The sequence below is a fragment of the Urocampus carinirostris genome, chromosome 17 (assembly GCF_059441175.1).
Source record: "Urocampus carinirostris isolate Australia breed hairy pipefish chromosome 17, RoL_Ucar_1.0, whole genome shotgun sequence".
In the NCBI taxonomy this organism is placed as follows: domain Eukaryota; kingdom Metazoa; phylum Chordata; class Actinopteri; order Syngnathiformes; family Syngnathidae; genus Urocampus; species Urocampus carinirostris.
This window is the reverse complement of record NC_142365.1, coordinates 14,357,517-14,369,605: the sequence shown is the minus strand read 5'-3', so window position 1 is coordinate 14,369,605 and position 12,089 is coordinate 14,357,517. Positions and strand designations below refer to the sequence as shown.

At 35.6% G+C, this 12,089-nt stretch overlaps 1 protein-coding gene across 3 annotated transcripts in view; it reads left to right on the top strand.

The window, feature by feature from the left end:
- Nucleotides 1-12,089, top strand: part of LOC148349293 (glucocorticoid receptor-like) — a 71,438-nt gene that overhangs the window by 45,671 nt on the left and 13,678 nt on the right. For 2 of the 3 annotated variants that reach the window (XM_088321341.1, XM_088321340.1), the window contains exons 4-6: nucleotides 2,767-2,793; nucleotides 4,853-4,969; nucleotides 8,633-8,905. In XM_088321341.1, the coding sequence (XP_088177467.1) occupies nucleotides 2,767-2,793; nucleotides 4,853-4,969; nucleotides 8,633-8,905 (417 nt within the window). The remainder of the gene's footprint in view (nucleotides 1-2,766; nucleotides 2,794-4,852; nucleotides 4,970-8,632; nucleotides 8,906-12,089) is intronic. The other variant, XM_088321342.1, reaches the window with a different exon arrangement.

Below are 12,089 nucleotides of genomic sequence, written 5' to 3'. Positions count from 1 at the left end.
GGATAAAGCGGGGGTCAGGAACTTATGGCTCACGAGCAAAATAAGGCTCAGGGAAAAAATTAAATAATCAAATGTAGAGTTATGTGCAGAGGCGATTGTTGGATATGTGAAACCGAGACATTATTGGTTGGGGACACAATTTTCACTACAGTTTACAGCCAAGGTGTCACACCAACAGACCTTGTTTTGTCTGTAAATTGCTAAATAATCCTGTATATGGAAGCTCACTAAGCAAGTCTAATGAAAAGCCACACAACAAATTTTAGCAAAGCACTTAGAGCAATTTGATTGGGTTAGCGGTAGAATTGGGTGGAGCTATAAATAGGACAGGACATGCACACTCCTCGCCCAGCGCCCTTTGAACTGAAAGTAAATACGTTGGTCTCCTCATTTGCAGTATTTTGGGACATTTTTACAAAATAAGTTTGCTTGCACCTTGTTTTAAAACCATTATTTAGGACAAAAATGATGGCGAAAATGAGCTTCAACGTTCTTAAGTAATTGCGGGAAGGAGAGATATTTTAAGTGGTATATTTATATTGATATGGAACCCAGGCTCCGGCACTATTATTATTTCATGGATTTGATCAAATCATCAAACATCACGCAGTGAAATAAAACGCGCTGAAGAATTAGCTCTTGTCTGGAGAGCGGGTTTGGCAATTTTGTTAATTTTTGTCTTAAAATATTTAGCATGGCTCGCATATATTTTTGCTATTTGGGTCTAAAAGGTTCCCGACCCCGGTGTTAAAATTCCTTCACTTATTCACCAACGAATGCTAGAGAATGGAGAAAACAAATTATTTCAACAAAATACTATGCAAGCTCTTTCAAACGGATACATTTAAAACCGGTTAGTGAAGCACAGTTGAAAAAGGGGAGAGACTGTTTAGCCTATGAGAATGCACTATGCAAATCAGTGTCGTGGTACTGTGAGTAAAGATAGTGTAATACAATGATATGCTCTAATGCCATTTTTTATATCATCTGAACTGGTCTAATGTTACTGTTTCAGCCGCCACCGCTCAGGTTCGACTCCGAATGTGTAGATTGTTTTGCGATTTTAGTCCGCGGGTCAATATTAATGCATTATATTTATGCATTATTATGCAGCTGTACACGCGGAAGCTCTCAATTTCAGGCCTTTTGTATGACAAATATATGATAAGAGACTATAATTCGGGGGTGCGCCTTATATTTGGGTGCGGCTTATATAGTATAAAGGAAGCCCAAATTGATTCTGATCCGTTTGGTGGAGAGAATAGTAGCGCCTGGTGGAAGTGCATCAGCTCTCAGGGTGTGCGGCTTAGGGCCCCCGTAGAGGTCGTGACTCTACAGGGGCCCTAAGCCGCCCCCTCCCAAACTTCTTTCATCTTTTTGGCTTGGACCTTTTTGGCATGACTGCACATTTTCTTATCCACTGTCAAGCGGGGTATACACATGAATTTTTTGATCACTAGCCGTAAATAAGTTGAAAACGATCAATTGAAAACACTAGTTTATCCCATAAAGTCAAACTGTAGTACCGAGACCTGCTGGAAGGAGCCGCTATGGCCCGACGGAGCATTAAGACTAAATAAACACATTTGTAACTGCATTTATGTGCTTATGTTGATATTCAATTTTTATTTATTTATTTATTTTCTTATTCATTTTTACATTTATTGATTTGTTTTGTTGTTTTTATTTTTATGTCTTTGTCTTTAATTTCAGAGGTAATATTTCATCTGATTTAATCTATTTATTTATGTGTTTACTGTTTTTGTTTGCAATTATTTGTATTTAAGTTAATATTTTATCCAGTTTTACTATTCATTTATTATTTATCTTTTTTTATTATTTCATATATAATTTCAGACGTAATATTTTCTATCCATTTTCATTTATTTAGGCATTCATTTACTTATGTATTTTATTTATTTGTTATACTTCTTATACTTTGTTTTTATTTCAATTTATTTTTATTCCTTCTCTGGGGTAATATATTGTACCCAGTATTATTTATCTATTCTCTCAATTCATTTAGTGTTTATTATACGGTTGATTTTAGTTCTTTTTATTAGTATTTTACATCAGAGTTAATAATTATTATTCTTTTTTTTGATTATTACATTTATTTGTATTTGATTTAAGAGGCAATATTTTATATTTGTTTCATTTTTTTTATCGATTTGTGATTTCATGTATTGTTATTTTTGGTTTCATTCTTTTGGATTTCATTTAATCAAAGTTTATCTTATTTAATTAAATGTAGAATTCTGCTACAGCACTCTCCGCCACTTGTGGTAGAACGTCGTATTGCAACCGTGACTTATACGGTTTAAAATTGGGATTTTGAATTATTTTTCCTATAATAACCCTTCAAACTAGCAAATAATCGATTATAGGCTAAGAAACACAAAAATGGGAAAAAAATATTGTAGAAAAGCTCCACGGCACTTCTAGCCGCTAGTGTTAGAACGCGGAATTGCAACCTTGACTTATATGGTTAAAAATAGCAATTTTTCCTTTTTTTCCCCCCGAATAATCCTTAAACGTGAAAAATGATTCATTATTAAAGATTCGTTTTCCTTTTAAGGAAAAAAAAACCTTTGGCAATATGTGTACCCCGCTTTCCCAGATCTAAACCCTATCCCAAATAACAGGTGCCAATCTTTGATGTGCAATTCCAATGAAACTTTATCATTTCAAACCAAAAATGTTATATCTGTTATTGTATTTTTTGTTTGTCCCCCCCCCTCTCCATTTTTCCGGTCAATGGCGAAGGATGGAGAGCACGACAAAAGAGCGATGGTAAATAAACGCAACTTTTGATCATGATGATAATCGATTTAGCGATGATCGCCCCCTTCCCCTTAACTCGCCTTAAATAAAAGCCTCCTCTTTTTTGAATCTGCATGGGAACGTTGATCACTCCCGTGCCTTTTTCTTTTTTTTCTTTAAATGAACACAGAGCTTGTTAGCACACGGTGTACGATTTAGCTAATTGTACCTTCAAGTTGCTCCAGTTGATTTGTGTATCTAATTGGAATTTAATTGCTCGTATTGCACATTCGTGGCCTATATTCCATACCATGATCGCTAATCTCCGAGCAGATATGTTTTTTTCGACTAATCATATTTCTCATGGAGTATTGTCCAATCATTTAGGAATACATCAAAACATAGTTTTGTTTCTTTAATTATAAATCTTTCTTTTAATCAACAAATCATTTCTGATGCCCACAATTTTATTTCTATTACTATAAATTATTTTGTAGTATGTTTAATTTGTATTGTACATAATTGACTGGAATAATTATATTTAAAAAACGCTATGTGTAAATAAATATATATATATATATATATATATATATATATATATATATATATATATGTATAGATGTATATATATATGTATAGATGTATATGTATTTATATATGTATGTATATGTATATTTATGTATATGTATGTATATGTATATATGTATATATTTATGTTTATATATCTATATATATATATATATATATATATCTATATATATATGTATGTATATATATATGTATATCTATATATATATATATATATATATGTAAGTATATGTATATATATGTATGTTTATATATATATATATGTATGTATATATATATGTATATCTATATATATATATATATATATATATATATGTAAGTATATGTATATATATGTATGTTTATATATATATATATATGTATGTATGTATATATATGTATATCTATATATATTTATGTATATATATATATATATATATCTATATATATTTATGTATATATATATATATATATATATATCTATATATATTTATGTATATATATATATATATATATATATATATATATATATATATATATATATATATGTAAGTATATGTATATATATGTATATCTATATATATATATATATATATTTATGTTTATATATATATATATGTGTATGTATGTATATATATGTATAGCTATATATATATATATATATATATAATGTAAATATATTGAGTGATGCTGCTGTATTTACTATAATAAAATATGCTGGTTTAAGATCAGGTAATTGTGCAATTGTGTAATCGTAATCCTGTGCAGTCCTTTGAGACATTTTTGTGATTAAGGGCTATATAAATAAATGTTACTTGAAAAATGTGACTTGATATACTCACATATATATATATATATATATATATATATATATATATATATATATATATATATATATATATATATATATATATATATATATCAAAAAGTTACGGATTATTTTGGCATACTTGATCAAATACCAACTGTACATAATATTTGTAATGTTGACCAAAATATTCTCTTTTACCAATATAATATACAATAATATATATAAACAATGATATAAGTTAACTATAATTCATTGTGCAAATGTGATTATTTTTTATGGCATTATTAAAATGAAAAGTACAATTTTTCTAGATAAAAATAAAAATCCGGTTATATCCTTAAATTAGCTTTTTACTCAAATATCTTTCACAAATATGAATATATATTAACGATTACTCTGTTGTGGGAGTAAACAATGTTGACTGGATTAACCAATCAGATCGTTTGCCCTCTTTCACATAAAATTGAGAGCAAAAGATGAAAACCCTTTTTATTGTTTTGCCGTAATATTGTTTTGTATTAAAAATTGATTATTTAAATATATACATACATCTAAAGATATATCTATATGTATTTGCAGATTACTTCAAATCACCTGCACCACAACTTTGCCCCCAGTTTAGCGAGTCTTTTTTTGTGCTACTGGCAACTGAAATGCCCTAAAATGTCTTATTTTCTTTTCTTTTCTTCTTTTTTTTCTTTTTTTCGACAGGCCAGCACAACTACTTGTGCGCAGGGAGGAACGATTGCATCATCGATAAAATCCGCCGGAAAAACTGCCCGGCTTGCCGATTTCGCAAATGCCTGCAGGCTGGAATGAACTTGGAAGGTAAACCACAAAAAACAAATACTCATAAATAAATGAAATTGTTTTATTCATCAATGTGATATGAAATTGAATGAAATGGTGGAGGGCATCATTTTGACAAAATATTTACTTTACATGTTTTGATTATTTGAAGAAGTTATTTTCCAATTCATGTGTCAAACGAATAATTTGACATAGCGGCTAGTGCTACAGTCTTAGCTTTAGCAGCTAGCTTCTGCCATTCTAGAATTAGCAGCTAGCAACTTAAGCACTTTAAGACAGGTTACAAGTGTAAGGTAATATATTTTCTATAAAGTAAATGAATGAAAGTATATAAAGCTAGTAATGTCTTAGCTAGCCTGCTAATCAAAGTTCGGTTGCCCTCTTGGATTGAAAGGAAGCGTCTAGCTTCTACTATTCTAACATTAGCCGCTAATAACCTAAGGGCTCAATAACAATTTAGGCGTAGTAAGTAATTTTCAAGAGTTAGCGGCCAGCATCCTCCATGCTAGTATTAGCGGATACCAACTTAAAGACTTAATGATAATTTAGAGAGGGGTGTAAGAAGTTATTTTCAAAATATCTATGTGACATGCGCACAATGTGAAAAACCGGCTCGCTAAATGACACTAGCATTAGTGGCTAGCATCCACCGTGTTAGCATTAGTAGCTGTCTTCTCTTACTCTAGCATTGGCAGCTACCGACCTAAGTGATCAATGACAATTTTGGAGAGTACGTAGTAGGTCATTTTCAAGTAAATGCAACAACGAAAAAAATGTGATGAATCATGTACTACACTAGTGTTAGCCGCTAGCATTTATCATGCTGGTAATAGCAGCTACACTAGAACTTACTGGGGATTTAAGTTTCTTTCAAAATATCAATGTGACAAGCAATAATGTGACATAGCGGCTAGCTCCATGCCACTAGTGGTATCGGCTAGCATCCACCAAGCTTGCGTTAGCAGCTAGCAACCTAGAAACTTCAGGAATTGGTGACGATTCAGGAGAGGGGATAAAAAAATATTTTTAATAGAATGTGACAATCATAAAATGTGACATTGCGGCTAGCTCCATGACACTTGTGTTCGCAGCTAGAACGTTAAGGACTCAATAATGCTAGCCTCTAAACCTAGTCCGGTGGAGCTAGCCACTAAGTTGTCATTGTTTAATAGTCGCATCCATTTAAAAATTACCTCTCACCTTCTAAATTGTAATTGTTTGAAATCAGAATGCGGCGAACTCTACGGGAAGAGTATTAGCAGCTAGGATCTGCCACATTAGCATTAGCAGATAGCAACCTAAGGTCTCAATGACAGTTTAGGAGGTGGTTTAAGAAGTTTTCAAAAAAATCAATGTGACAAGCAAACAATGGGATAAAGTGGCTATCTCCATGACACTAGCAGTTGTGGCTTGAATCCACCATGCTAGCATTAGCAGCTAGCAACCTAAGGGCTCAATAACAATTTAGGAAGGGACTTAAGAAGCTATTTTTAAAATATCTATGTGACATAGCGGCTAGCTCCACTGCACTTGTGTTAGTGACTCGGTTTTGCCATGCTAGCCACTTATACATTGGTAGATGGCGTAAGATGTAGTTTTAAAAGCAATGTGACAATCTAAGGCTAGCCTGTGTTAGTGGCTAGCATTACCAGATAGTAGCCTAGTGTCATGGAGCTAGCTGCTAACTTCTCCTTGTTTGTCATATTGATTTAAAATATAGATTATTCTCATTCATCTTCTTAAAATGTTAGAAACGACAATGCAGCTACCTCCACAACCTTAGTGTTGGTAGCCAACTTCTTCAAAGCTAGCATTAGCAGCTAGCAACCTATAGACTTAATGATAATTTGCAAGATGAAGTATGAATTTGCAGCACGGTGGCGCAGTGGTTAGCGCTTGTGCGGCACAGTTCATGTCATTGGAACCTGTTGTGGGTTCAAATCCAGCTCCAGACTTTCTGTGCGGAGTTTGTATGTTCTCCCCGTGCTTGCGTGGGTTTCCTCCGGGCACTCCGGTTTCCTCCCACATTTCAAAGACATGCATTTCAGGTGAATTGGCCGGTCCAAATTGTCCCTAGGTGTGAATGAGCGAATGAGTTGTCTGTCCCTGTGTGCCCTGCGATTGGCTGGCAACCAGTTCAGGGTGTCCCCTGCCCACTGCCCGATGATTGCTGGGATGGGCTCCAGCCCCCCCGCGACCCTACTGAGGATAAGCGGTACGGCTAATGAGATGAGATGAGAGATGAGAAGTATGAATTTTATTTTCAAATAAATATGACAATTAAACAATGTTACATAGCGGTTAGCTTCTGCCACATTAGTATTAGCAACCTGAGTGTCTCAATGGGAATTTTTAAGATGTAATAAGAATTTTTTTCCAAACTAATGTGACATAAAAACAATGTGACATATAAGGCTATCCCTATGACACTAGCATTAGCGAATAGCTTCTACCATGCTAGCATTAACAGCTAGCAACTTGAGCACTCAAAGACAATTTACAAGAATGAAGTAAGATATTTTCCAAAAAGTAAATGTCACAATTGAGTTGACGATTTACAAAACGAAAGCTAGCAAGTTCTTAGCTAGCCTGCTAATCAAAGTTCGCTTGCCCCCTTGGATTGACAGGTCAACGAGTTTAGGTACACTGGCTAATTTATTGCTTCTTACCTTTGAAATGACAGGCACACGCCCATACGAAGAATGTAGCTGAGCTCCAAGCCGAATTGCCAATTGTGTGAGAGCAGAAACACGCGTGTAGATTTTTGAGACGGCGGAAACCCGATTTCTAGGAACTTGAGCACGTTGTTAGCGTTAGCGTAGCTTTCCGTGCGAAGCGTGCGGGCCAAAATGACTGCCGCAGATAACGCGCTCGTAAATTGCGCGTGAGAACGATTTGGACACTTTACGGGCGACAGAGTTCATAACAACGTCAAAAGAATTTCTGTCTTGTGGTGTAATCGAAGGCCATTTATGCGAGTTAGTGCGGGAGGACATTTTGATGGACAACACATCACTTTTTGTGTGACTCATAGTTGCCATGGAAACTGTTGAGGTGAGGAAAGAAAATGGGGAGGGAGCTATTTATGATCTTTACAGTTGGGTTTTATTCCATATAAATTTGTTTGCGCTGTGCCTAAATAAACTTCATTTATTCATATATATATATATATATATATATATATATATATATATACAGGGTTACGAGATATACAGGGTTACTCTAACTTGATTACTTTCAATTACTTTTTGGATTACTCCAATACCAAATATGCTAATAAAAGACAAAAGAAACTAAATATGAATAAAATTATGACTCACAACACGTGGTAAGCTTTCTCTCCTGGCTTTGATCTCTTTGATCTCCGGCAAAACGAACATAAAATGCGACGGAAACAAAATGAAAATAAATCCAAACAGCTTGCCAACATCAAATTTGCCGTTACTCCCCAAGCCTGCACAAAATTTTGTAATTTTATTCATATTTAGTTTATTTTGTCTTTTATTAGCATATTTGGTATTGGAGTAATCCAAAAGTAATTGAAAGTAATCAAGTTAAAGTAACCCTACCCAACCCTGTGTGTATATATATATATATATATATATATATATATATATATATATATAAAATAAACAAACTCGTCCTCCTGATCTCCACCCGTGTCCCGTCTTCTCCCACCAGCGAGGAAGAAAAAGAAGCTGGAGCGAGACAGGCGGGGCAGCAGGCCGCCCCAACCGCAGCCGCTCCCCCCCATGCCGGTGGCCGTCATCCCCCCCTGCATGCCCCAGCTGGTGCCCGCCATGCTTTCGGTGCTGAAGGCGATCGAACCGGAGATCATTTACTCAGGGTACGACGGCACGCTGCCCGACACGTCCTCTCGACTGATGAGCACGCTCAACAAGCTCGGCGGGCAGCAGGTCATATCTGCCGTCAAGTGGGCAAAATCGCTGCCAGGTGAGGGCGCCAACACCAACACGCATCTCCACTCTAATCCTACCCCATTTTCCTAATCTTCTTGCAAAAACAGATAGGCTTACTGTATTTTCCAGACTATAAGGCGCACCAAATTGGCTAATAATTTGAAAGTGGGCCTTGTAACTCGGTGTGCCTTATGTGCAATGTTCCCTGTAATTTTCCACGGGTCTGAGCGTTCACACAAAGTCGGTGAGCAACGCTTGAAACAACAGTGAGCAACAGCAATCCCAAGTGCGGCAACTAATCCATTATCAAATATGTCCAAAACTTGACATCAAGTTACATTTGGCTGAGTTTCCGGCAATGCAAAATTATTTTTCACTTCTGAATGAATTGACTCATGTACTATTGCAAAGGTTGTATGGCCTACAAATTATTTCACAAGATTTCCATTTATTTTATTCCTGGTATCTTTAGTCGCATCATACTCACATTTTTGGGGGCTTATTTAGTCGGTTGCACGATACAGAACTGTATTTAATTACATTTTTAGTGGAAGTACAATGTTGGCAGCAAGATTGACTTGGTATAATTGGAAATTATTTGAATGCAACACAAACTTTTTCTACTTTTTCCCTGTTTTTTTTTCCCACTTTTTTTAATTCCTTTGAAAAAGCTCTCATTGTGTTTATTTTTTCCTAACTGTTACTTTTTTCTTTTTGTTCTCTATTTACTTTTTCCTGTTTCTTTCTTTTCTTTTTTTCTGGCTTTTTTCTGAATCTTTCCTTCTTTATTCTCTTCCTTTTGTTTCTTTTTTTCTTAGCTTTTCACTACTTTTTCATTTTGATATTTTTTCTTTTTTGTTAAATTCCCCCTTCCTTTAAGTCATTTTGTGCATAATTTTACATAATATTTGGTCGTATAGGGATGAAAGAAGCAAAAACAACTTGAAGAGCCATTTAGGACGCGAAAGAGCCGATTCCTTTTAGTGAGCCGAGCCGAAGAAGCCGGTTCTCGAAAAACTCTGACTTTACTCAACTTCGTTCTACTTCGACATTGACTTCAAAATACTGCATTTCGAACAAATGTCAGGGGAACTCTTGTATTCTTGCCTTCATGCACTGTGACTTTTACTTAATTAGCTTCTTAATTAGCAAATTCGAGCCCTGATTTTTGTGAGTTGGCTAGATTTCCTTGTGCGCGGAAAAGCTCTGGGTAGTGCGCAATTGCGCACACACGCAGCTTAGAGGGAACATTGCGCCGGATAGATTTTCTTGTGCGCTGAGAATGTGCGGGCAGTGCGCGATTGCGCACGCGCACAGCTTAGAGGGAACATTGCTTATATGTATATTGTAAAAAACTGATGGACAAAATTGGAAAGGCGTACATTTATTCGTGTGCATTACTACACTACTTTTTTGGCGTATTATCAGATTTTTTACAATGATTGATCAATTGAAAAGCATTGTTGACTTAAATGGAAAAACATTGTATGCAACAGGAATTGAACCTTGGTCACGGCAGTGAAAATGGCGCAATCTAACCACTAAAACAACTATTTGGAGTCGAGGTTTATTATTTTTGTAGTATATCTGTTGTCTGATTTTTGTAGTATTTCTGCAGTAATTTAGGAGTTGTATCGTAGTTTTGTTTGGTATTCCTTCAGTAGTATTTTTTTAACTGTAGTATTTTGAAGTGTTTCTGTAATATTTTTGTAGTATTTCAATACCTGTAGTATAATTTTGGAAGTATATACTGTAGTATTATATTTGTATTTTTGTCAATATTATTTTATAGAAATTTTGTATTATATTTTTACTGTAGTGGTATTTTTGTAGTGTTTCTGTAGAAGTATTTTTGTAGTATTTCTGTCGTATTTCCGGAGTAGTATTTTTGCAGTATTTTGCAATTTTGTAACATCCTTTTACGATGCATTTTGTTGTAATGATTGTGAATAATTTTCTGTAATAATATTTTGTATTACTTTATAGTATATCTTATCTTATATATATATATCTCATCTCATTAGCCGTACCGCTTATCCTCATTAGTGTCGCGGGGGTGCTGGAGCCCATCCCAGCCATCTCCAGGCAGTGGGCAGGGGACACCCTAAACTGGTTGCCGGCCAAGCACGGGGAGAACGTACAAACTCCACACAGGAAGTCTTGAGCTGGATTTGAACCGACAACAGGTTCCCATGACATGAACTGTGCCGCCGTGCTGCCCTACATATAGGGGCAACTATACAAGGAGGCTACCTGCCTATCGGGGAATTAAGGCTTCACTTCGACTTGGAGGAGCCGGGAATCGAACTTGCTACCTCTCGGTCCCAAGACAAGCTATATTGTGGGGGGGGATCTTGAAAGGGTTAAAAGACTCAAGGAAAGGGGCGTGCCCTGCGGAAAGCGATCATGAGAAAGCGTCCACATGAGTTGCTCAACAGCCGCAAGTATTCTCTTGAGGATTTTGCGCCTTTGATTGTTAGCCACAATAACCGCGGTTCACATTTCTCTTAGATAAAAAAAAAAGAGGGATATAAACGTAACAGGAGCCTTATTTTTCTGTTGATTTCCTGTTTCGCCGCTCGAGGAAGATTCTTAGCTCTTTTGAGCTGGCGGTTTGCCACAGCCTCGCCTCGTGGAGGGGGGTGGGGTGCTTCGAGGGGGCTCTTACATAAGGCACTTTGAAAGCGATGTGTCGTGACAGGATTTTCTTTTGACGCTGTTGCAACGTGGGACTTTTGTTTTGCTTTCCGAACTGCTGCAATCTTTTTTATCTCTCGATGTATTTGAAGATCACGTTTTCGTCACATTTCGCCATCCCCTCACCTCCGACATGCACCGTATGCATAAACATGGCGGTCGTTTAAAGGTACAGTCAGTCAAATTGAACCACTCGATGTCGCTGCATTGCGTGTTTCAAACAAAATCCAGTGCTACAAAGCACAAGGGAGAATACAAAGTACGGTGACTCAAATTGACCAAACTGTTTTTCTTTCAATTTTTTTGCGTGACCCTTTGCAAAGAAATTAAGAAAATTAATAAAAAAAGAAAAGAAAGAAGAAATATAATACATAAAACAATTAGGGAAGAAAAAGAATAAAGAAAACAAAAAAGAAAAATATTGGAAAAAAAGAGAAAGCAGGAAAATGAAAGAAAAAGGCAAAAGAACGAGAAAAAAACATAGCGGGTAGCTCCACGACATTAGCGTTTAGCGGCTAACT